This window comes from Scleropages formosus, chromosome 15 (assembly GCF_900964775.1).
Source record: "Scleropages formosus chromosome 15, fSclFor1.1, whole genome shotgun sequence".
Classification (NCBI taxonomy): domain Eukaryota; kingdom Metazoa; phylum Chordata; class Actinopteri; order Osteoglossiformes; family Osteoglossidae; genus Scleropages; species Scleropages formosus.
Window position 1 is genome coordinate 15,224,738 of NC_041820.1, and position 27,639 is coordinate 15,252,376.

The 27,639-nt window shown below is 35.4% G+C and overlaps 1 protein-coding gene across 1 annotated transcript in view; it reads left to right on the top strand.

Annotated features, from left to right (window-relative positions):
* cdin1 (CDAN1 interacting nuclease 1) overlaps positions 1–27,639 on the top strand; it is a 45,581-nt gene that overhangs the window by 1,470 nt on the left and 16,472 nt on the right. Inside the window, exons 3-11 of the mRNA XM_018727507.1 lie at positions 9,898–9,943; positions 10,748–10,812; positions 11,306–11,366; positions 14,081–14,153; positions 19,740–19,819; positions 20,141–20,190; positions 21,321–21,388; positions 22,427–22,492; positions 23,040–23,145. Of these exons, the coding sequence (XP_018583023.1) occupies positions 9,898–9,943; positions 10,748–10,812; positions 11,306–11,366; positions 14,081–14,153; positions 19,740–19,819; positions 20,141–20,190; positions 21,321–21,388; positions 22,427–22,492; positions 23,040–23,145 (615 nt within the window). The remainder of the gene's footprint in view (positions 1–9,897; positions 9,944–10,747; positions 10,813–11,305; positions 11,367–14,080; positions 14,154–19,739; positions 19,820–20,140; positions 20,191–21,320; positions 21,389–22,426; positions 22,493–23,039; positions 23,146–27,639) is intronic.

Consider the following 27,639-nt stretch of genomic DNA (forward strand, 5'->3'; position numbering starts at 1 on the left):
TGTGACAAATTGACTGTAGTCAACAGTCACGTGTCTTCATACGGATCTCTGCTTCTGTTGAGATGATGCACCTTTTGTATTGTTCTCTGAGATGTATGCTGCTTTGGAGAAGGGCCTCTGCTAAGTAAATAAACGTAAATTAATGTAAAATTACCGAACTGAGAAAGGTGCATGAATTTGGAACTCTGTGTTATTTAGATTTTATTCTGTGACTGCTAGAATCAAACATCCGTAGCAAATTCCTATGTTAGATATGGCCTTACGTGTACACATTTGTATACATTTAATGTCAGCAATTTAATATCCTGTGAAAATGGACAAGAATATGTTCCTTTTGCATATATGGATAAATACAAACTCTGTCACAAACTGAAATTTGTGTTGATGCATTGTACACATTTAGAAATGGTTGTTTTAACGTGATGCACGAAGAAAGTGCAATTTAATAGTATGTTTTTTGACTTTTTAATACGGCATTCCTGGTTTAGAACATTTTTTCATTGACTATGAATACAGACCACAACTATTTATAGTACCTATACGTTAATAGATTTCATTTTTATAGATGGGTACAATTGTAATTTTTTTTATACCTGAGGGTTTTCACTGAGTAAGAAATGAAGCTGAATTTAAACCTTATTTTGTAGGAATGTAGCTGTTGTGTGTTTCATGTCCTGCAAAATAATACTGTCCAATCAGCTGAAGGGCCTCTAGGGAGTACACGATTGCAGTGGAAGGAAATAAGGTCGAAAGACATACTATATTGACTAGGCAATCTATCATCTCATAGCATGCACTGTGGCTCAGCCTTTCCCTTGCCCCCACCCTGCCCAGCTGTAATGGATGCTTGTGATTCTGTAAATAATGTGGGAAGAATGGACTGGCTATCTGACATACATGATCACTGTATAAATGGATAAATAACTGCAGGTAGCATAACATTGTAAGTTGCTTTGGAGAAAAGTTTCAGTTGAACAAGTAAGTGCAAATGCAAATGAGATCTACAGCAGCTCATCCATTCTGTCACATACAGTGTTTGGCTGTTAACAACAGCCCTCTTTAGTAGTGGGGAAAATACTGACTTTAGCAACAAGAAGTCAACCCCTCAATCTGTGATTTTAGTGAAAAAAAAACTCTATGAATTGGTAGGTGATTGGTAAGTTTAGTATACTTATTGAACACAGTGTGTAAAAGTAATAGAATGCTCAACCTGTTTGTTTATTTATTTATTTATTTATTTAATTATTTTTTCTTTGTGGTTTTAGGACATTAGTTTAGGGAAGGCAATAGCTTTCTCTCTTTCTCTCTGTGTGTGTGTGTGTGTGTGTGTGTGTGTGTGTGTATATACTCACACAATTTTTTGGCAGACATTTTAATTACCTCTACTAAAATTTACCATATAAACTTCTGCTGTTGCACTTTAAAGAACACATGGTGAAAAGTTATGTGTGGTCTATAATTCATATGTTTTCTTTATTGTGCTGTAGTAGTGTACACATTTTTTTTTTTAAATTTGCTTACTGTCTTGATGCATTTGTTACCTCTTGCCATGATATTGTTTCCTTTTGGCAATTGTTGGCAGAATGGTTATCTGTAACCTTGCTGAAGAATGATACTAGCGTTATTGAACAAACACCAAATCCATCATCTGGCCAATGCTAATCCTCTTGCATCATGCAAGCTACAGTATCAGCATTGCCTTTTGTGACATGTCTGTTTCACTGTGGTCATGAAAGTTGCTCATGGGATCACAGTTAGGGGCAAATTTAAGGGGGAAAATAAATCAGTGTCTGGATGGTATTATTAGAAATGAACTGTCACTAGAACTAATGTCTCAGACCAAAGAGCATTTACAGTTCTTTGAAACAGTCTTCAAACCTTTGCATTAAAAAAAATCTCCTTCCTAAAATACTATTAAGGAAGCACTGCAGTAGTTTGTTCATTGATCCACACAACATGCTGTACAGTAGTAGTCACTAAAAAGCACTTCATACCATTTGTCCTGTCAAATCCAAATTAGCTCTGGTACAACAAATTGCATTAACAAGTGTCTGTCTACAGAAGTTTAATTTATTCATGCATATTCTTGAAGAAGGATTAAGCTCCTCAATGGAAAAAAAGCAAAGGTCAAAAATACCTGGAAAGTGGCTGCTGACAAAACTAAAGGATGAAGTTATTGGAAGGTGCACATTTGGGTCCTGAAATTTCCCTTAGGGTACTGTCAGGTCCATTACTGTCAGCTGGAACCAGTTGGCGCCACCAAGACATTGTCTCAGGTCATCCCTCTAAAAGCTGTAGCCGTGAATTAAGGAAACTGCTGAGGGAGTCAGAGTGGAATGTAAGCTTAATTTGAAAGACTTACTGGGGTTTTTGGCTGAGACTGGGGAAAATGTTGACATTCCAGCTATTTCAAGATTACTCTGAAAAGGCTTTTATGAAATGATTGAAAAAAGGAATAGACTGCAGAAGAACAGTCATGTAGCAACACTTTGGAATCCCTGCACACCATTTGGGGAAAGTTTTAGCCTTTCAAGAGACAAAAGTGGGAAGTGGTACTTCTCATGTAGAGTGATACATATGGTGTTAACAAAAATTACACATCACCCTGTTAATACCATCCCTGCAGTTAAGCATGGTGTTAGCAGCAGAGGCTCACAGGGGGAGGGACAGAAAAATAGTTAGTGGAAAATACAGGGGGATCTGAGTGGTAACATGATTCCAGGAACCTTGAACTGGACAAAGCACTTTCCTTTTGGTAATACAGTGCTCTTAAACACCCATGTGGAGCAAAAATGACATTGCTCAGCAAGAAGAAAATAAATATGCTCAAGTTGAACAATCAATGCAGAAACCTAATGCAACGGAAAACCAGTGACAAGACTAGAGGATTGAAGTCTATAGATGATTCTCTGTCAGCTTGAAAGAGGTCTGAGGTTGTTCCAGGACAGCACCATCCTGCTTTGACACTTACAAAAAAGACTCATGGCTGTTACAGCTGAAAAGGGGGCAAGTTGTAAATCTTGACTGAAAGGGTGTGAAGACTGGAAGTCTAAAATTCTAGTATTTTTTTTTTTTAAAGCAGCTGAATGAAAAGGTAAATGTGTATTATGCTTCCTTCCCAGCACTATTTAAAATTTTTAATTAATAAAGTACATATTTTAATATTTGTACCAGAATAATTAATTTAATATGAATGGTCAGTTTCTGTTCTTATCATCACCAAAATGTTCATTTGAATTATATGTTTTAATTCTTTGAAAGCTTTGTGTTTATTAAATGACTGTGGTACGTCTTCCTTAGTGTAATGAGGATGGTCTTGCATCTTTTAACGGTCACATAACACAGATGTTGTAGAGGCATCTGTCAGGCTTTTGCATCTCCTACAGAGCTTCGCTGTTCTGATGGGAAAAGAATTTGACACAGTGCTGTCACTTTTACCCCTCACAATTGAAGAACATGCAAATACACTTGCCTTCTGTCTTGCTCTAGTGTCTCTGCCCACTACAATGACAACAGAATGGGTGCAGCCACTGTGGTAAGATGTGACATAAGTCCCACTGCTTTGGATATTAGAATTGGAAATTGTCTGCTTATTGAGGCTGTGCTTGGCTTCTGTTTCAGTGGGGACTGAAGTCTCGCAGGTCTTTGTCCCAAGAGGAGCCTCTTTGGCCATTGCACGCACAATGAATGAATTCAGATGTAATTATTATCCCCTCTTTAAAATGCCATTCAATTCATTTTGCATGTGTCTCCTGTGTAGAGATGGGGAAATGGGGCAGATGCTTTTGTTTTGGAAGTGTTTAAAGGAAAGTATGTGGTATTTGCCCCTCTGTCCCCCGCTCTGAGTCCCCAAACATTTCTTAAATGACTCTAATGTGCAGTTTTCATCAGCAGTGAGGCGGGGTGCAATATGGTGCCAGTGGCACGCTGGGGAATATGACTCTTGATTAAGAATGCACTCAGGCTTTTGAAATTCAGAAGAAGTGTCAAAATAATGGATGTTGAGCAAATGTCAAGCATTTGTTAATTTCTCTGTTATTTGGGGGTTTATTTGCCATGATCTGTGGAGTAAACCAGGGCTGGGCTGTTGTGGCATGTGCCATTGATATGCTGATTAGTTGGCAGTAGACAGTTTGTTTTTGATGGTAATATTCAAACTGAGTGTAAAGAGGGGACCCATTAACTTATTTTCATGTCTGTGCTGCCAAAATTTCTAGATTTCAAAAAGAAGATAAATTATTTTCCATAGCTTTGAATGTGTTTTTTTTTTTTTTTTTTCCTTGTGGTTTGTTTTTGTTTACTCACTTCCTGTTTCATTAATTTCTTTAGCAGGATATGAAAACGGAGACTTTACATATTGACACAAAAAACGTTTCTGAAAGTGAAATTAATTGTTAAAGAAACCAAAAAAAGGTATACATAATTTTATATATTTTATGTTCTAGGAAGAATGCAAACTTTGTTTTGTACATCTGTAAATCTACCAGCAATGACCTAGTTCATGTTTTTTGCTTTTATATTGTATAAAGTCAAATGAAAGAGCTCAACGGAAGTAAAGAGAAAACTGATTGCATGTTATAAACCTTTGAAATAAATATTTTTCCGTTTAATTTTACGTCTTTTTTTTTCCCCACTGTTCTATTTTCTAAAACATGTTTGTTGAAGACTGAAAATTACCTTAGTTTCCTCATACAGCTGTTAACTGGCAGTAAAATGCACCCAAACGAGTATGGGACAGCTTTGATTCAACTTGCTTTTGCAGTATTTACAGCTCCGTGTGATATTTGTGAGAGCTGATCAGTAACAACTTGATGAAGTTGCTTCATATAGAGCTTTTTGTTCTTTAAAATATAATTTAGTGCAGGTTTATGGACCACAGGGAAGAGGGGAGAAGTAAGTCCAAAAGAGATGTGTTTTGAAACCCTTCTTGAATGTTCAGAGAGATTCAGCTGTTGTAAGAGAGGGAGCTCATTCTACCACACTGGAGTGAAACATTTTTATTCTTTCAATTCTGGGCCTTTTGTACGTGGGACTACCAAGCAGGCAGAGCGGTTTAAGAGTTTAGCAGTCTGACTGGATTGTAGGGGTTGAAGTTTATTAAAAGTAGTAGAGTACCTGTGAACCTACAATGGACTGTAATACCATCCCAGGTTATGCTCTACCTCTTGTCCTATACTTGCAAAACCAATATGACCATACGTTTGACAAGCAATTAGTGATAATGTATAGAAGTGAAAGTGATCGAAGTTTTGCTGAGTTTTTTTTTTATTCATTATAGTTTTATCTGAGGTTCTTCCTGAACCTAATCCATGATTAAATGTAAGTCTGAAGACGTGCATTTCAGGTTAATTGGTAACTCTGAATTGCCTATAGTGTGTGTCTGTGTGTGTTGCTCTGCTGTACAGATAGGTGAATTTATTGTACTTTATTTAACATTGCAAGTCATCTTGATCAAAAGTGTCAGCTAAATACTACATAGTAATAATTGTATGTTGCTTTCAAGAGTCTTCCAAATGGAACTTTAAAACACAATGATTTGCCTGTGCAGTTCAGTTGTGATCAATAAAGTTTATATTTGTTTGTGTAACTAAAATTATACAGAAGAGACAGACAAAAAAAGATTTCCTAAATTAGTGACTCAGTTGCAGAGGCAGCTAAACAGAGGAGTCATTGTGAACACTAATATGTGTCAGCAGTGACAATGGTCTGAGTGTCAGTGATTTGTATGTTTCCAAATGCGTTCTAAAGATGACAAATAATACTTGAATTGTAGGTGCTACAGTCAGAAAAACTGCAAAATTTTTTATTGTGATAAGGGGAAGGGTGTTTAAATCAAGACAAAATTTTCAAAAAAGCATCAAACGGCACTGAGGAAAAAACAGTGGCTGCAAGTCTAAGCTTACTGTTAGAATACATAGACACTTAACAGGATAATTGCTACAAGCTACAAAAAAACACTCCAGAACTGAATTAGCTTAACAAAACAGTATGCCACACTTTTCACAATGCTCATTTTTATTCTTTTAAGAATTGGCTTGCATCCAAGGTCAGTGAAAAAATTCACAACCCAGAGTTATGAACAAAAACCTCGATCCCTGAGTAATGAAAAAATGTGGTCTCAGAGTCATCTATTTATGTTTGTCAAGAGCTAAATATTTTCAGTCTACAGTGTTACAAACCGTTGGTGGTAGTGGTTCTGTAATAGTACGATCAGCCATCTTATGATAGTCACTTACTCCAGTGTTTTCCCCTCACTGTCATACCATTGCAAAGGATTAGAAGGCAATTTTATTCAACCAGGTGTATGATGTGGTGCAAAGCCTACTGAGCTGTCGCTACCACTTTTATTTATTTATTTATTTTTTTATTTACCTAATTGTGATATTTACACCACTGTGATTCCAATGTCTTTGTCACTCCATTATTGGGATCAGTAAAGTTCTTATCTACTTGTCCCTCTATCTCAACGTTGTTTTAAGAAGATTCTGTAGTGTTTTCATGAACATCAGGATTAGGTCATGATTCTTTTCTGGCTGTGTGTGTGTGTGTGTGTGTGTGTGTGTGTGTGTGTGTGTGTGTGTGTGTGTAATTTTCACACTTCCATCATATTACCTAGCTGTTTTGATCAACACACATAAGTGGACACATTCATGTACTTAAGCAGAATATGGCCTTGAAAGTTTTAGTGTTGCAGCAATTTCATAAATATTGATATATGCCTATTTTAGGTTAGTAAAATATTTCAGTATTTTAGAGCAGTCTCCACATTGTTTAGCATTATTTCTTTGAATTTAAACTTTGACATTTTGCTTTGGTGGTTACTTAATGTTGTTAGCATTTACAAACACACTCACTCACTCACTCACTCACTCACTCAAAATGCTTGTCCCAAGGGGGGTCGCAGCAAGCCGGAGCCTAACCCGGCAACACAGGGCGCAAGGCTGGAGGGGGAGAGGACACACCCAGGACGGGATGCCAGTCCATCGCAAGGCACCCCTAAGCAGGACCCGAACCCCAGACCCGCCAGAGAGCAGGACCCAGCCAAACCTGCTGTGCCACTGCGCCCCCACTGTTAGTATTTATACTGAGATTCTTATTATTATTATTAATTTATTTAACTTAAATAAATTCATTTTAATCTCAACTCTGTATTAAGCCAGTGGATTATACAAAACATCATTTGAAATTGTTTGGCTTTCAAGAAATGAGTAAGAGTTTGAACTGAATCTTATTAGTGCAACTGCTCAGAGCTCCAGGTTGCGGGTTTGAACCTGGCACCAGCTCCGTTTGGAGTTTTCATGTTCTTTCCATGTTTACACAGATCTCCTCCAGGCATTCTTGTTTCCCTCTCACCTGCTGATTGTGTATTGGTTATTCCAGCTAGCTCTGGGTGTGTGACTGTGAGTTTGTACTGTATGTCTGTGTTTGCATGAACATTGTAAAGATGCCTTGATCCCTTCCTTTGCCCATGTCTACGTTTCCTACAGTCTTTGCATTGGATCAGTGGTTGTGGAAGAAGTGCTGGGTGTATGTTGTTGGCTAACAGTAAAAATTGTATTTTTGACATTTACAGATTTCTGACATGTTATGCCAGTCATTGTTTAAAAATAGTAATCTGATAAAAATGAATAAGTAACAGTTGTTGCTTTTGTATTTTTAATTGTGTGTGTGTGTGTGTGTGTGTGTGTGTGTGTGTGTGTGTGTGTGTGTATTTTTATAAGTGCTGTCTTCTATATAAGTCTCATTAGTGTAACTTCCCCTCCTCTCATGTGGATGCACATCAGTCTTTTTTTTTTTTTTTTTGTTGTAACTTTGTATGTTCAGTAATTAAAAATCTTACATTTTGTACTATGTTTATTTCTCTGCTTTTAAGTTCTATGTTTTTCATTTTAAGCTTAGAATTTCATAAATAGTTCAGTCGATTGCTCCCACTGCCTGATGAATAGGAGTAAAGGGTTTGACTGATTTCTCAGTTAGTAAAATCTTAAGGAAACTACTCAGTCCTGACATTGAGGAGGTATTATTTTTTGGTTTGCATTTTTCATTGTGTAAATCATATGTAAGGAATAAATGTCCATGTTGGGTAGAAACGTCATTATTGAATCTATGTGTAACAGAGAAGATTGGGAAATTGCTGTATGGTCACCAGGTGACCACTGACATGTTAAAGGGGCCAATGCTGTGACCAACAGCAGAATGAAAATAAAGATCATGATTTCGGGGACATAAAAGCATTGCCTTTTCACCTTATGAGCCTCATCAAATTGTGCAGAACCTTTTGTGGGGGGAGGCGATAGATGAATACAATCTCTATTTATTTAGCAGGGCGTGAAAAAGCCTTTATCTGGTTCATTATTTGCAAATCCAATCAAGGAACAAGACTACACTGAAAGGGGATTTAAAAAAAAAAAAAAAAAAAACTAAATTGTTGCAGAGTAATGCAAAATGTATCTATAGCTGACAAGGTGGTTATGTAGGTATTGTTATATTTTATTAAATATTTTAGTTGCTTATTTTAGCCCATATACTGAGTTGTATTTAGAGGTCACACCCTCAATAAATGATTATGCACAGTTTCCCATTATTTGTCATATAATCGGACATTGTGGATAAATAAACCATTTTCTTCCAGTTCGCCCTCTTCAGTCCGATGTAATCATTTTCTGTTCTTTTGTGATCTTAATCTCTTAGTTTTCAGTTGTTAGCAGTTAATAAATGGGTTCTCTGTTAACTTGTGACCCAGATATTGTTTAAAGTTATAAAGCCTTCATTTTAATTAACAACATATTCTTTTCTCGGCATAAAAGAAATTTTTATATGTGTAAACTGTCTCATTTTTGTAATATCTTAGCCTTTGACATGTGGAGGTTTTGTATGTCATGTCTGCATTTCATTGCTTCAGCTGCAAGGCTTTACCCCTGTACAGCAACTGTAGTTCAAGGTTTTCTTTACTTCATGAAAAGTGAATATTTATAACTATAGAAACAGTTTAACATATGGCTTGGAATTATAGAATTTGAGTGTATCATTGAGATACATTTTAAAAGCAAGAACCTGTAAGTATCGTAAACACATTTATAATGTGAAACATATATACACAACATTTCATTTTTATATATATGCATGTATGTGTAAAATATACACACATATCGCTACCTCAAATGTTTTCATAAATGCGATGAATAGAAGTGTGGTGGTATAAATTATCATTTCTACAGCCTGTTTTCTAAGTTTCTCCTCTGCCAGGTGTTTGACACTGAGTCAAGCAGCAGATGAATGTAGCTTATGGCAACCCGTGGAATTGACCGGCTCATGGGAGTCCCAGCTTCCTGCTGTGAATGTTTCCATTTTCAAAGCCCATCAGTTTCAGTGGGAATGTTCCAGTGGTCCCATATGCTAGTGTTGGCAAAAAGACACCCCCACCCAAGCTCAAATGAGACATTTTCCAAAAAAAACCTGTCATCACTAGCAGAATAAATGTCAGTATTATGTTAATGAATGAATGACATGTTCCCTATTGCTAATGGAGTTGAACTCTATTTAAAGTATTGATATGGGTTGCACAGGGATGCATATCCAGTTTTGTAATTTTTCAAAAAAATTATTTACATCATTAGTAAAGTAGGTCTTAAAGCACAGAGAAAGAAGAAATTAGCTTTTTTTTCCATTTGTCCACCTCTTTCACACACTCATGAACACACATTCATATCTTCTTCCTACCCCCTCTCACGGCAGGAATTTTTTCTCTGAGGTTGTCATCTGGAACAACTTTTCCATACTTGTTTTCATGTTCTTTCAGATTACAGGCCACCACATAGGACTTTGAAGTGCTCTTCTCCTTTTGTTTCTCTGCAATCCACTCTAGTAATTAACTTTGTCCTTTTTTATTTGTTCCAGTCACTTGCAGTCCACTCTGCTGAGCATCTTCTCCCTGGAGTACCAGGTTAGAAGTTTTCTCCTTTGTGAGGCCTGACAGAAGCCTAATTGAATGATGAATGTCCCTTTATTTCTTTGTAATTGAACTGCCAGCTCCCTGATTGGTTTGGAGGATGTTCTCCCTTCTCCACATCAACATCATTCCTGAGTCTCAGTGGATGTCTGCCAAGCCTTCCCATCCATCTGTCTAATAATATCTGGGCCCTGCTTATTTGGAGGACCCGTAATAAATTATGCTAAACCATTATTATTCTGACAATAATAATTTCCCTGTGTTGCACAGTCCTGTGTGCTAAATGTTTGCTGACTTGCACTGTCACTGCTGCTTTCCATGGCTGACAGGGATGATGATAAATGACCATTGCTAGAGTGGCAGAAGGCAGGAGAGAGGGGGAAAAAAAACAGAGTCATTTATCATCCTATGACAGGTGTCAGTCATATGGAGTGTTTCAGCAGAATTACTTTTTGTACTTTTTGAATAAGTTGTTTTTAAGCAATGTTCTCCCCCACTTAAATTGGTAATAGAATTGCAAAAGCCAAGAGAAGGTGGAATAGATCACTGTCACAACTAGAAGGCATGAATAGAAAGGGTTGAGTGGAGAACACGTTTGCCGTGACCCTTAAGAGACATTGGGCTTCAGCTGCTATGAACCTTTCAAGGATTAGGCTATACAATGAAACACTTATGATTGTATATCATAGGAGCGTTGTATTTTTTCCTAACACATTTTATTTTATTTATCAGTTGTGTTTATTTTATGATGAATGTGTATTTCAACCTTGTATCATAAGTGCCGCCTTCTCATTTCAGAAAAGAATTAAAAGAACCATTTCAAAGCACCAAACCTCGGAAGCAATTGAAAACTACTTCCAAAGGTATAACTCTCCTATGTTTACTCTTAGAACAAGGCAGAAAGATTGTTTAAACATTTTTTAAAATCACCACCATCAGGATGAATTTTGTAATTGCTCTTATCTTGCAATGTTATTGCTTTCACTGTATGATTGCAATATTTTACTTTATGAAACTCACAGCTCCCTTGCATTTGATAATTATGCCTGTATGCTGTTTTTGGAAAGAAAATGAAATGATGTAGTTGCAGTCTAGCCGAGTCATGGACTCAGGTTATGAGGTGTCTGCTGATTTTAAACATTTAATTCTTTTAAACCTGCTGCAGTTTTTTAAAATCACATTTACAATTCTGGAACGTTTACTGCCACAACTTCCAGCCAGATCAAGCTGCCATCTGTCACTCAAGTGTAAACCTTCAGGGACATAACATGTCTAGTCTGGTCTATTCTTGGCCTTACCTCATCTAAATTTTCTGGATTTTTTTTTGTTCATTGATGTTGCTTTGTTATATTAAAGATACTTGAGCCAAGTGAAGATGCACCCTTCATCCTCGGTCCTGCTGGGTTTAGCTAATGAGGTAATGATTTCCTCTCTGCCTCTCTGCTATCTGCATGAAAGTCTATAGCAAATTGTCATGCAGAAATTAATACTGTAGATCTGAAGCCGATGCTTTGAAAGACAGATTGGATGTTTTAAAATAATTTTACAACCTGTTGGTATTTTCAAGTAAACTGATCTAACTAGTCTTTTGCAATGATTTTATCTTTTTTTTATTCTGTTATTATTAGTAGCCTATGCAAAATATTTTTCAGTTTGTATAATAAATTAACTACAAAAATGTATATTACAGCATACAATTAATTACATTTTTATTCATTGTTATAGGTCCCTGTTAATAAGTTGATAATTATTCTCTAATTATACTGTAATTTAGCAGTTGGGTGGTAAAAACAACAAAAAAAATTCAAAGAATTTATGGTGCAGTATAATTTTTTAAAATATATTGGAAGTACATGAGGTATGAATAATAACATTTGCTGAAAATCTGTATGTTTATTTGTCGATGGCCTCTAAGGAAAAAGCAGGTGCTATAATTATGTCACTTTTTCTTGAGTGCCATAAATTATTTTATGGTTCTGAAAAATACTTATGTTTTACTGCTGTTTGGGTGCTCATTGATGGGGGGCGCAAAGGGAGAGTGAGCATTCGTATTTAAACAGTCTTCATACTGTTAGTACGTATTAGTGTTACAAAGGCAAGGTGCTACATACTGCACTTAGAAGAATGAATGGGCTCCTCCCAGCTAGCAGCTCTTGTGCTTTGAATTCCTTCTGCAATTTAGCAATTTCACTTGGCTTTAATGGGCAAGCAAATGAGCCTGTACGCACTGAGCACCATGTGTAAAGGTTGCTCAGTTCAGACCCTCAGACTTTTTCTTGTGATAGACACCAATTCCTGTTGTTCCTATGGTATACAAACTATTTCCTTACTACACTGTTTTACACACACACACACACACACACACACACACACACACACACACACACATACATACATACATACATATTTCCAGAACCGCTTGTCCCATACGGGGTCGCGGGGAACCGGAGCCTACCTGGCAATATTTAAAAAAAAAATTGCTGTAGCCGTATTATATTAGCCTCTAGTGAAAAATGTCATTATTCAATATATTCCAGGAAGAAGTGTAAATCTTAATCAGTGGCATGTTTTTACATTACGGATTTGTCTTTTTTAAATTTATGCATTATGTGACAGTACCTTCCAGAGTAAAAATGTCACCAATCATTGTATAAATAATATAAATATATGTAGGTGTTAATCTTTTATTCTACTCAAGATATCTTAATTAGTGACATTAATTAGTGATCTGGGCTTCTTACTTTTGCACTAGTGATAATAAAATATGGCAAAGTTTTCTTTTGACTTAATTGTTTTTGGAATGAATTTCTGAACCTATAGCTTTTACTTACATGTTAAATTCTGACAGAAAGCATGATGATTTGATTTCAGAGGGAGATGTATGCATAATTACCAAGAAAATTAGGCAGGTGCAAGTACCTGAACTAATCAGATGGTCCTTATTCAGCGAGGACCATCTTCTTTAATTTCCCCATTTCTCATGTGTCACATCTGATGTGGGTTATTGAAAATACATGCTTCTGTTCCTCTAATGGTATCCTTAGATGAAAATCCAGAAATGTAAAGGTTACTAAGGAGAGGATTTTGTCACAAAAGAAATCTCTTTTTGTAATAAAGCAATTTTTTAAACTCATAATAATTCCATTTGGGCTTCCAAGGCTGTGATCTGTATGCACAATTATCAGGATTTTAACAAATATTCCTGGCAGTGAATCTTTGTGCAGGATGTGATCTGCAATTAGCTTCTCAAGAAGGACCATAGAAGAGATCAGAAATTTATAATGATAAGGTGATGCAGCAAGTTGAAGGCAATTTCTCTTTGTAATCCCATTTATGCTAACAAGAAAAGTGTTCTGCTTTTTCATTAAATCAATGTGAAAATAGCACAAGATAATTCAACAGGGGAATTAAATGTTTTATGCGGTTTTAGTTGTTCAGGTTTTACTATTTTTTTGAAAGTTTTATAATGAAGTCGGTTATGAAATTTTAGGCAACATCAAATCATCCTCATGATTAACATTTAAATACATATTATTTGTAAAATGGTTTTTGGCCCAGATTTGTTTTGTTATTAGTCTCTCCACACAGAGATGGTCATTGCTTTAAATTACAGAACACCGCTTCTGACCAAAGTAAAACAACTTCCTGTTGTGTCTGTGTGAGTGCATGTATCATGAGTCATTCAAGCACTGAATATGGCAAGATTGAACTTCTTTGAAAGGATTACAGGATTACAAGACATTATGTTAATATACAAACATGCTCTCACACTTTTACTGCAAGTAAATTAAAATTTGAGATGGTATCAAGATAGGAATCCCTTTAAAGCAATGCATTTGTGGGGAAAAATAAGTGTCCTGTTTCAACCAAGTAATAAAGTTAAAGCAGTCACAAGTTGATAATGTACAGTAATTATAGGTGAATGATAAAATGAGATCTAAAAATTATTACTTATTTTTAATTATTCCTCTCGAGTCACGTGTAAAATTAATGTGAAATGGCACTCTCCGTTTTATAACAGTATATTTCTGTTTTCTTTTTTAAAATGAGAAATAATGACACCTTCAACCTTATTCAAATACAGATTACAGTGTTTACTGATGAAATATTAACTTTTGCTTTTTCATTCAGCTGGATATCGCTCCTTCGCTTATGGCACGTATTATCTTGGAGAGATTTCTTCAAGAACAGGAAGATTCTGTGTGTAAGTTGTTTCTTTCTTACCTTTTATTGTCTCCCAGAGGAATGCTGAGATCCACTCTAAGAAATAAGTCCACTGTGTTAGTTGAGTCAGATAATCAGATCAGGTTTTACTACTATTTAATTAAGGTTTGCAAATCTTTGACTTTGTTTCTTTGAAGAAACTTCAAACAGTTTTTCCTCATACAAATCATACCAATGCACAGTTGAAATTTTTAAATACTAAACTTATCAACATTTAAATACTTAATATACTGTGCAATCACTAAGCATTCAGTATAAAATATACTATAATTTTTTTTTTTTTTTTTTATAAAAATGTTACAAGATTAAAAATTATGTACAGAAGATACCAGATACTTATCACATGCAATGCCAACAGAACAAAATTGGGTCAGAACAGAAACAAAATCAGTACATACTGACTCCTTGTGTTATGAACGTTCAAGTTAGAAATTGTAAAAGAACATTTTCCAGTATATTTATTTATGTACAAATTTATATATTTTTTTTTTACTGTTTTATTTTACAAAATTTCTCTGTTATAGAATGACAGCGACCTGTGCTGTCAGGATAGGCTGAAGACCGTTGCATTTACATTTATTCACTTAGCAGACGTTTTTCTCCAAAGCGACTAACAATGGATACTATGTAGTGTTACTAGCCCACACGCCTTATTCATCAAAGTGACTTACACTGCTAGATACACTGCTTACAATGGGTCACTCATCCATACATCAGTGAAATACACTCTCTCTGTGTCACTCACGCACTATGGGGAACCTGAACAGCATGTCTTTGGACTGTGGGAGGAAACCCATGCATACATGGGGAGAACATGCAAATTCCACACAGACTGAGCAGAGATCGAACCCACGTTCTCTCGTACCACCCAGGCGCTGTGAGACGGCAGCGCTACTCGCTGTGCTATTGTGCCACTGTTGCAACCCCAGAACTGGACAAATAGTTATTGATACTGGATAAACAAATGGATATGCTATTTTTTTTTTCTTTATTAAAATTTTGAGGTTTTTCTGTACAGAAACCTATAATAAAGCTAATATAAAGGGACAGAAGACTCTAATCCAACCCATAGTGAATGGAGGCATCAGTGTACTGAGAAAATGGAAATGAGTACATGTACAAGCCGATATGGTACAAGGGAAAATGTTTCAATATTTAGCATCATTTGTCATTTAGGACTTTCTAAGAAGGTGAACAAGTGATGCAGATCGAATGTTAACTTTTATAATTGAAGTTAGACACTTGAGTCACATATTTGTAGATGGAACTTTTTGTTTAGACCACAGAAATAAAATACATGCTTTCCTGTCATAACAAACATTCATGTTATGACAGTATGGACTCATGATCACAGGTAATTTGTATCCTAAAATTCTCAGAAATATCATGACTTTGTATCATACTCTGAAGGCATAATGTCATAATAATGAGCTGTAAAGCAAAGTGCTGAAAGATGCTGGAAAAGTGCCAGAAAAGCCTTGCCTCTCAGTATAAAGCTTAAAAGTAACAAAATGTATAGAATGCTTTTAAAAAGTAGTATGATTATGATCGCCTTTGGGTGATTTGATTTACAACTTATGGGTGACATGATGGCACAGTGGATAGCACTGTTGTCTCCCAGCACCTGGACAGTGTGAGAGGCACTAAGTTTGATCCCTGTTTAGCCTCTGAGGAGTTTGAATGATCTTTCCATGTTTCTATGGGTTTACTCTGCATGCTCCTGTTTCTTCCCCCAATTTTCTTTCTTTAAAGTGAATTGGTGATTCTTAATTGACCACAGTGAGTGTCTTACTGTGTGTTACTCTGGTGTATAGATGGGTTTATGATTGTAAGCTCTTTGGTATGGTGTATCTAGCAATGTAAGTCACCGTGGATAAAACTGTCATCTAAATACTACATACTATTCATTGTACATTGCTTTGGAGAAGAGCATCTATTTTATCACAAGGGATACTTTTACATTGTTCAGCAGAGAGGGATTACAAGTGCTTCAGGTTATTACTGTTATTGTTATTACTGAGGCATTATAAGATTGCCTTTTTAGGACTACATGCTCTTTGGGTAATTTAGAGCTAGCCTGAAATGCATCTTGGACTGTGGGAAGAAAACCAGAGCATGTGGAGGAAACCAGTGAGAACACAGAGCAAACATTTATGTGGAACTTGCATGTACTCTCGGTGTTCACTTAGGCATTCTATGGTCGTTGACTTTCCTAAAATCGGTACACTACTTTCATAACGAAATCTATTGTACAAATTTCCGTTAGTTTATCATCTTCTGGCTGTTTTTATGTTAACAGGTTTCAACAAGATATCCAGTATGAACAAGTTACCTAGATTGTCCAGGTTGATTAAGTGCTTTGGTGAATAACACCTGCTTAATATTTTACTACAGAAAGTGGTTGCTAGTGTCACTCAAGCCAAGAAATGTTCACATAATTAATGCTGGAAGGTACATTCCCATTATTAAATGCATTGTTTTTCTTGACCATTTAAAGACTTCAATCCTTATTTTAATATTTTACATCGTATTGCAGTGGTATCTGTCCCTCTACAGGCTTTCATATTCCTCCATAACTTTACAGTTTCCAGTACAGTGGGGGGGAAGCTGCAGATGGCGTATTTTATTTAAAGACTTTTTTGTGAGCATAGTTCTTTTTGTAGATTTCAATGTCTGATCTTATCCAATTTCTGATGGTTTTTCGGGATTAGATTTTCCCATGTTTTGCAGTAACTGCTCTCATTATATGAATAAACTAACTCACTGAAACATTTCTCTTATGGCATTTCTGTAATCCAATCAGTGTGTCCGCTTGACAGTTGGAGGGAGTGTGTCATTAATGACTTTAAATGCAAATCTTGTACTACACTTTTTTTGTACGAGTCACACTTTTGTTTATACAACACAATAAATTGCACACAGCTTAACTCTTTTTAAATGATATGTTGAGGGAGGAGTCAAGGGGAAATGTCAAGAAAGCAGATGTACAGTGTCAGTAATTAAGAAGGAAATTTAAAACTTTATTCTGTGCAGTCAAACATTCTGGTCATAGAAATATTTTTGTTCGCTCAGGCTGTGGTGTGCAAAAAACATATAGAAACTGTCCACTTTACTGCCAAGACTCATCACTCTGGTACCATCACTACCACACACCAAGACCATTGCTATACTGAGGAAAGGAAAATGAGTACTTTATTATTTTTAGTGGACAGATAAATTTAAAAGGAGTAAATTGGAAAATCAAATGAGGACTTGAGGATCCTCAGAGATTTGCAGAGCTGTCTGCTGGTGTTTGAAAGGGCCATCCATCATGTCCTACAAGTAGTCAATTCCTCTAGTATCTGTAAATGTTTTCAGATATTAGCCAATTTATATGCTCTGAGATTCATCATGGAAAATCAGCTTTAGCACTGTGCATTATCTGGTCTCGCCTCTCCAGTGCATGATGAAGGTTGATGTATGAGTGGCTTCTCAGCTCAGTGAGTTGCGCATGGGAGGAAGAAAAAAGTACATTTTTAATTAATAAACAAACTTGCTGTGGAGCTCATCAGTGTCAGATGCAATAACGATTGCCATTTGTTATTGTTTATTACATTCCTCCCTCAACAAATGTTGCCCTCTAATGAGGTTTCTTTTCCATTTTTTAATTTAGATAATGACTTTTTCTCTCATGTAGAAAAGGAAAATATACAAATCCCTTGAACAAAAACCAAGCTATATAATAAAGGCTTGCTTTATTTTTCTGGAATTTACCTTTTGTAGCATGTTTTGATCTAAACAAATACGGAATCTTTCCCCTAATATTACACTCCTAAAAATATTAATTAACAAGAAAATACAGTTAAACGGTATAGTTTAACAAACCTACATTGTGTATGTGGTCAAAAAAATGTTTTTGTGTGCTTATAGCTGTTTCTTGTCCGTTAAACTGAGGCACCTTTGGTGGGAGATTATGATGCACTGAATGGCTGAATGTTTTTAATAAATGTAAGGACCTGTTATTATTTACTGCAGTGTTTATATACAGCGATGAATGACATTATGGCTGAAAATGGCATTATAGCTGTGATGAATGAGTATTAAGATGAACTCGTTTTAAACCTGCCTGATTTATTATTTCCTGCCTGCCTCATTTTAAGCTTACATGGGTCTCTATATTATTAGGTCAGTACTTTACTGAAACTCTGTGATATCTGTGAAAAGGTCACTATAATTTTTTTTTTTTTTTATCCATCCTGCAGTTCCTAAAAATATAATACCATTGATCATATATCATTTGAAAGATTTCTCTGTTTGCTAAAATTTTTAAACTGTTTTGGTATGACTGTAATTCAGTGGTCATCATCTATATCTATATCCTTATAAAATATCCGCTTGTGTAAAACAAGGTGTTTGTGGGTTTATAAGTGCGCACGCTTGCACAAGAGACTGTGTCTACAACTGTTTTTAGTTTGAGTAGAGTGTTTTTCTGTTGATCAGGGTCAAAAAAACCTTAGTAAATTGTAATCCAGTGTGGTAAAACATGAAAAGGGGGTGAGTACTTTTTATATTTGTTGTGTGTTTGTGAATATGTGTATATATATATAAACAGTATATTATACATGGTTATGTATGTATGCATGTATGCAACTTTCAGAGATATTATTCTGACCATTATGAACCTGCAAAGGACTAGCAGTCAATGAAAATGAGGGAGAACTTAATAATACGAGAAAAAAGGATTGATCACAACACCATAAAATGGAATAAGTCACAAATATTACAGAAGTGACAGTACATTCCTTTTTTTTCCTTTTGATTATTTTGCATAGCACTGTCTTTGTTAAGGCAAATGAGTGTTACTCAGGAGTAATGTGTATCCTATCTTCATAAAGTTTGCTGCCTCGATCTTCCAGTTTATTGATTATCCATTATCATTTATCATGAGGTGTTCCAACTCAGGGGAAAATATAACCCTCTTTCTTCATTGCTGCCCAGGAATGTGGTATAGATCTGCTTGTAAAGGTACCAATCTCAGAGAAAAATGAGCAAAGGAATAAACCACTGAATATGCCTTCCAGCTCTCAATGGTAAAAAGGGAGGAGAGGAGTGCTGACGGTGCTTTGTTCTTTTTCTAGCTTTTTCTTTTTTACTCATTTAGCACTACTAAGAACAGAGAGTGTATCATAGTCCCTATTATTTCTCTGCTAGAGGTTTGGTATGAGACTTCAGGAATCGCACCATGGGGTGTTAGAGATGGATAAGTGTTAAACATTTCATGTTTTAACAAGGATCATGTTAATGAAGGTTTGTGTTTAACAGGAAGTAAGTCACATTGTAGAGCCCTTGTATTGTTCCTTTGTATTCTCTTTATTGATTTTCCTTTTTTTTTTTTTTTTTCCTTCCTGTTTTCCTGTACTTTTTTCATGTCTTTGTTCCTTCAAATTTGTTGATATTTCAGTAAATAACATGATACAAGGTATGGCATGTATTATGATAAAATCAGTTTGCGAAGTTCCTGTGCTTTCATTTGCATAACTTGGGTATTTGAACCGTTTTTATACTCAGCTTTTTTCATTATTAACAGCTTCCAAGCAAGTTGTTAACGAGATGCTACGTGAACCATCTTTGATTCCAGATGACAATCTTGCATATAATGTTTACCAGGTATTTACTTAATTTCTGTGATTTTGACTTTACCATGGAGTAAAATTAAAGGTAATGAACCATTTTCTCCATTGCAAAAATGTGTAACTGGTAACAACAGTCTTTAATTTACTTCAGGGCACCTCTTATTGTAATATTTAAAAAAAATGTAATTTATTCAGCTGTTTTTCACATGGTCATTTCTGATGGAAAATCCAATACAAATTAATTATGTGTATTTATAATTTTCTGCAATCAGACATGACCATTTGCCCCATTTTCTTCCCCACCATGTCTGTTGAAGGGAATCTATAGGTTTCTAACTTCCCCCTTCTCTTTCAGTGCACAATAAATGACTGCTGTTATGGACCACTGGTGGACTGCATCAAACAGTATCCTCTCCCATAAAATTTTAAACCAGAACCAATGAGTAGCTATTCAAAGGCTAAGATATGTCTAGCTTCACCCAACATAAAAGTTCAGCTTTCGAAAGAGGTGTTTCATCCTGCTTTTCCTCAGAAACCTATTACAGGGTGGAAGGGGGATAAGAGATGTCTGATCTATATGCATTTCCTTGTTCACAGACTGAATCAAGTCAATGTTCTATGTCATAAAAACTGGAATTCATTCATTATGCCTTGTTTTATATTGGCAGGTACAATCTACATTTTAAATGTAGCATGCATTGGTGTGTTTCTAAATTACAATAAGAAAATATATTTAATATTTAGTTCAGATGTCTATTGGAATTTTTTTGTTGATTTTTAGTCATGGTTTGAAAGCCTACTAAGGTTAGTGCAACATACTAATTAAATTGTGATTTTCTGGGATATTTTACTTTTTAAGTCTTTTGCAGGCTTGTAGTAGGATTCGTTCTTATAATCAGTTCCAAAAGTTGTGTTAAATGTAGTTCAATAAGAAAGAGGGCTACACAGACCATTGCTTTCTATTCTATCCCCTCCTTTATCTCAAAGGGTGGGTTTAAGCATGTCTCTACACTTCACTTGTTTTCCCTCAGTGTGCACTGTGGTTTTGCAGTCACAGTGAATTATTAGCATGTTGGAGAGTTTGTGGCATGTCACATAATATTCCCAATCTTCAGTCCTTTGTGTTCCCACAGCAAACTTGCAAACTGTAGGCTGTTTCTATAGCAACCTTTCACAGGTAAAATGTCCACCCTTTAGAATTACAGGCAAATTGTTAATAAAATTGGGAGAGAACTTCTGAATGTGAATTAGATCATTAGGCTATTACGACTGAACTATAACATACTCATAGAAAAACAGGAATAATATACAGGGTGATCTGTGCCAAAATGAAATAAATAAAAATGTTTTTGGGCAATATAAGACATGAATTAAAGAATGAATACATGAAAACAAAAATTTAAATATTTTTTCTTTAGAGGGGTGTTTTTCCCCTGCTCACCTATCGGAGTAATTTCCTTTAAAGGGATAAAAAAGGTGACCTTTTTTGAAAATGTAGCATAAACCTGGGAATATCCTTACATATCCCCTTTCAGTGCCATTGGTCATGAGTATGAGGTCTTGCTTCGTGACAAGTTGAGGGAGAAAAACTTGTCTTTTTTAGGTAAGTTGTCATCTTTGGTATGTTTAGATGAAGAATACTGTGAACAAGACATAATTTTCAGTATTTCTCATATTATGATGGTGTATTTACTTTTTGCACAAATAAAAAAAGCTTTAATTTAGTCAGTATGTTTTTGTGTTAGTTTTGGTATAGAGTTAAAGTTCTATTTTATTCCCTTATGTAATTTACAAGAACAGCAAAAAGATGTAGTCTTTTAAGCTTGGAATTTTGACCTTTCCCAGAACACCATGGAGGAGTATTCTAAAACTGTCTAAAGAGTTTGTGCACATGGGCCATGAAAGCAGTGTCTCTGGCTGATAAATGGATTGGAAATAAGCTCCCCAACAGTGGAAATGGCCCATTAATTTTAATCAAAGGTGATGTAAAAGGCGATTGGAGCAGCATGACAATGTCAACAGCCCAGTAGGTGTTAAGAGAGACCACACTACCCACTCTTTTTTTGCCTAGCCTTTGTTTTGCTCGCACACCATTAGATGAGCATGGCTGAAGCCTGAGAGTCAGGTCTGGAATTGAATGACCTGGTCAGCCTGGAATTTAATGGAGAAATCAGGTGTTCTACATATAATCTCTGAGTAGTGTCTGGAGTCAAGGACAATGGTTCGGCCTGCAAGTGTGAAATCTGTAATGCCATTTTGTCTTTTTTTTTTTATTTTTTTGGTAAATCCTTATGAGTGTAAACAGAGTATGGTAGGTGACCTGTGGTAATATCAAACAATGTTACAACACAGATCCATAGCAGACATAATTTTTGTTGAATATTTTCTTACCTGAAAATTTTACTTACTCTTCTATCCTGTTTTGGCAAGTACAATATAAACAATGGAAAGTGTATGGTTTTTGTTTGTTAGCTTTCATGTTTATGCTAAGGGTATGGTGAGACGTATAATATTGTGTAAATTCAGCAAAATGTGTACATTTTACAACACAAGTGAGATTTATCATTGCTTGTAAGTAATTTAACCGTGCATTTTAGTTGTTGCACACCTCCTCAATGATAACAGAATCGTTTTCCCTCAGATGAAAACCAGTTACGAGCTAAAGGCTACGATAAAACGCCTGACATCATTCTGGAGGTCCCAGTAGGTAAGTCTTCTGTGTTTGAAGGCCCTACCAGAAATATTGTTCTTTGAACAGATGGAATTATTTAATTTCATAAGAACATGTGAACTTGGTGATACAATGTTTTGTTAAATAAATATAAATGTAAATGATGATAAATTCTTTTAGGTCTTATTGGTTTATTTTGATAATTGATTATTAAATATAAATTCTCTTTTGTTGCTGAATCTGTCATGACTGAGAAGAATTGTCATACATTTTATTGTTATGAAAATGTACAATAATTGAACTAAATTGATACTGATTGTTATTTTAAAATATGCAGATTATTTTATCCTAAATGTTCATTACTTATTATGTTCACAACAATTATGATGGGGGCATTATGATCCCTTAACACTTTACCTTTATATAAAGGTACAAAACTTTAATTTACATTAGAACCTGTGAATATTTTTCACCTCCAATGCTGTTTCCTTCTGAATTTAAATTATAATCAATATGCTTTAGTAGTACTGATTAGATGTTTGACTGTGACACCCATTATCTTTATTTCTCTTTCAAAATCTAGCTGTTGAGGGTCGAGTTGTTCACTGGATTGAAAGCAAAGCTTCTTTTGGAGATGATCACAGCCATCGCAACTACCTGAATGAGCAATTTTGGAGCTACTGGAATAGGTGAGATTTATTTATTTCACAATGTTGTGAATTACATTTGAAACAAATATTTTAAATACATTTTTAAAAAACATTATATTAAACATTTCACCAACGTCAAAATGTGCACAAAGAGGTTAATTTCAGTATAGTATTTGTAAACTAAATTTTTTGGGGTATTGTTATGTTCTTAATCATCTCAAATGTGTGTCTTGTAAACTTTAACTTGTATTCCATCCTCGCGAAAAAATAAGAACTGGGTCAACATATCATAAGATGCAGTGGAACTCCTTATAGGTTTATTTCTTCTGTCCATAAAGTTTTAAAACAAGAACAAGGTCACCCTCTGCTTTGTCATGAGTTAACTGACTGATACACTGTCATGTGCTGGTGGTCACTAATTCTAGCATGCGTGTGAACTAGAGTCATTTTCATAGATCTGAAGATGCTAAAGCATTAGTATTTACTCACACACACACACACACACACACATTTTCAGAACCGCTTGGCCCATACGGGGTCACGGGGAACCGGAGCCTACCCGGTAACACAGGGCGTAAGGCCGGACGGGGAGGGGCAGTCTTTTGAAAATAAATAAGAGAAAGAAATATGTTTACATTCCTAACTTGACTCCAAAGTACATTATTTGAGAATTGTACCAGATAGAGGGTAAATAAATTGTGATGTTTGGTTTGTTATGAAGTTTCTCAAACTTGCAGTAATGAGGTGGTTAACACGATCACGGAATGTTGATTGTAACTCCTGGAAAGGTGAAGAATTGAGTGTCATTAGCAGTACTTAGAGCTGCTGCCTTTGGACACAATAGTCACAGGTTCAAATCCCACCTCTGGCTGTAGTACTGTTGACCAAATTACTTAGCCCAAAATTGCTGTAGTAAATTAGCCAGCTCTATAAATAAATAAATAATGAATTTAATAATGATGGTTTAATAATTGTAGGCAGTTTAACATTGTAAGTCGCTTTGAAGAAAAGGGTCAGCTAAATGAATCAATGTAAATGTTTTAAAGGGGTATGCATTGATGAAGTAAGTGCTGTTTATTAGGGACACGAGCTTTATTCTCAGCCTTCTATGAAGAGAAGCCTTCTATAGTGTACTTTGTAATGACATAACTAATTTTCGTTTTAAACCCCTCAACAACAACATTCATCATCCAAACAATAGTCTTGCCATAACAGTAACCTCATAACAAACTGCTATTCAGTGGAGTGAGGGGTAATGGTGCTTTGCCTGTGAGGACTGCTAAAAAAAAAAAGGTGTTCAGGCCCAGTGGCTGGCAATGATGGTGAGAAAGCCATTGGTCTTGTTTCTCATCAATCTTATCTAGTATATTTACAATATCAAGGAACTGTCTGATGAATGTGCTGATAATTAAGTTATCAATCTCTCAAACTGTAGTAATTAAAAACCTAAGCCTTTTATTTCTTAACCTTGTAGTGGTTAAATTTGTGGACTTCATATAATGAAATCTTGCTTTTGGACAGCTTAGTGGACTGGTGCTTCCAGTGTTGAAAAATATATATTATAATAAGCATAGCTACACTGATGAACAGGCACTGCTAAAAAGCAAGTGTACAGTCTATGAATGAATAAATCAGAGCTTCTGCTGGTACAAGACACAAAGGGTCTGGAGGTCCAGAGGAAAACTGGCTTCCCTCTCCTCCTGGCCAACACCACAGTTAGGAAAAACTGTTAGTGTTTTGTCTGTGGTTTAAGTGTCAGGTGGTCATCTGGACACCTTCTGTCTGGTCAGCAGATGATCAAACAGCAAGGGCTTACAGGTCTGGCATTTGAGTCAGGGAATACAAATGGCAAGGGCTTCTGGGTCTCAACCTAGCCAAGATCACACCAGTATGGTTTTCATGCACCCAGGTTTTAATCTCATGAAGAAATAACAGACAATCATTTAGTCACATTGATACTGAGTTTGTGTGTCATTTTAGTGGCAGCGTATATAGTAAATGGAGAATAATATTGTACACAATGCTAAACTCTGGAACTCCATATTAAAGAATATGGTACAGTTATGAGAAATGTGCACATAATGAGGATTTCCTATTTTATAAGCAATCCACCAGAGAGATTTGAACTGTAATATTATGTATTTTACTGTTAAAGAAATCAATGAATTGCCACAATACTTGATGGTGTATTATCTTACTATTTTTTTTAAACATTTTTCATCACCTTGGACTAATAACAGGAGCAAGCTACAGAGAGAACTTTTTTGTATGCAATACTGTCCACCCGGGCTGAGCACCTGCAGCTTCGTAGGTTTTCATTTTCACTCTAATTTATGACACTTCAGTTTAAGGGAGTGTGTCACGCTGTTAAACAGAAGACTATATCAGCTCTCTCTCTCTTAATTTACACAGGACCTGCTTTGTCTGAGCTTTGTCTTATAAATGTATTGAATCTTGATGTTCATTAGCACAAGCATCAGAACTGAAATCAATTTCAGTGCATCAATAAACTGTAGGAATACTACATTTGAGGTGCACTGCACTGTGTGTAAAATCTTTTTTTTTTTTTTCTTTCTTTAAATATAATCATAATGATCCTCTTTGCTGGTTCTATTTTTATATTTTACACACAGAAATATTTTCTTAATTAAGTGCAGTTGAGTCCTTGATGACGGCTCGAGCGAAAGCTCACTACTGGCATAACAAGGGCTGGCAACCACTGCTGTAGAGTGGGAATAAGAGCTCTGTGTTCCTCTCTCTTGGGCTGGTGTTTTGATAGTGTCCTTTCTTGAGGAGATACCAGAGCTGGGTAATTATCCACAGTGAAACAGATTCCAAAAATGTATTTAAAAACCCAATTTTGCTCCAGTATCCAGAACAATAAATGGCTAATATTGGATTCAAACTTACTTATAACTAAATATAAAATTAATAATAATCTTAATTATTTGCATTATGCTGAACTAAAAAGTTTGCTAAAACATAATTAGAAACTACTTGAAATGTGTGGAGCATATGCAGTCAGCGTACAAAAAAAGATGTCTGTTTATATAGATTTCGTTTTAATTTTTTCCATCAAATGTATTTACAGTCAATTCAATGCATAAATTATGTAAACAAGGCTTATGATTTCTTTTACCTTTGTTGCATGGTCTTCCGTTCTTAAATTTTAGTTGCTGTAACACATCTGTGCCTTCGACACAGTCATTCAGCTGTTTGCAGTTTTGGCGTGTTTTCCACTGTTTTTCTTTTATTGCACCCTTTTTAACCTTTGGTTGGGTTGAGCCATGCTAATCCAATCTCAATAGTTTTGCAAATTAGTTTTTCTAAAATGATCTGAAACTGTTTTTATTTGAAGAATAGCAGATAATCTAGATTTTTAATTTTTTGATGTTAATTTTAAAATTTCTTTTAAAAAAAAAAAGTGTGAATAACAGTGTACATACTCCTCATTTAAGTTGGAACACAAAGTATGTGCTTATTATACTAGTAAATTTACAAAACAAAATGAACTATAATACACTATAGAATGTAAAAATAACATATATAGCATATACTGTCCATGTGTATATATTTGTATGTGTAGTGTTTAACTGAAAATAATTTTTATTATAACTCTCCTGCATTATTAAACGTGAGAGGACATTAGTGCACTAGTGCTACCAAAGTAGCTGTGTGTAGCGTGACTGCTGGTTTGGCCCAGGCAAGCAACAGTAATAATAAACATGTTCGAAAACAGGCTGTTTTACTGACCCTTCAATGTTTGTGCACAAGTAGGACTGAAAGTACATTCATACTCTTTGCCCACACCAGTATTGTTTCCCTACTAAACAGTGGTAAGTCACAAAGTGGCAAGAGCTGCTGCTTTTGAACCCAAAGGTCGCAGGTTAAAATTCCAACTGTAGTATCCTTGAGCAAGGAACTTACTCTAAATTGCTCCGATAAAATTAACCAGGTGTCTAAATGGGTAATTGTGAGTGGCTTAACATTGTAAGTCGCTTTGGAAAAAAGGATCAGCAAAATGAATAAATATAAATAAAAAAAATACCTATTTTGTTAACTTCATACAACATTAAAATAAAGCTGATTTGAACTTACTGAAAATAAAATGACCATTTCTCCACAAAATCCTATTTAATTTTGATACTTCATTCATTCTAAAACATGTACAATGACAAATTCCAGACATGAGCAGTAAACAGAGGAAGTGATTTGGCACCCCCCATGTATCTGTCTTGTTTCAGTGTGCTTTACTGAAAAATAATAATAGGATGCAAGTTTTCTTCTGGCAGGTCTATACCCAAAATGTAATGTATCACACAAGCAACAGTCAGAATCTGAAGTTCCATATTTATCTTGGATAAATCATGCATACATGCATACATGCATAGATACATAAGTAACTTCAATTACATCAAAACAGCACAAAAAAACTCATGCCATTTATCTGAAATATATTGTAGTAGCAGGTAAGTACATGCCCTTGTAACCTGAATGTTGCCGGATCAAGCCCTTTCCTACTGCTGCTACTGC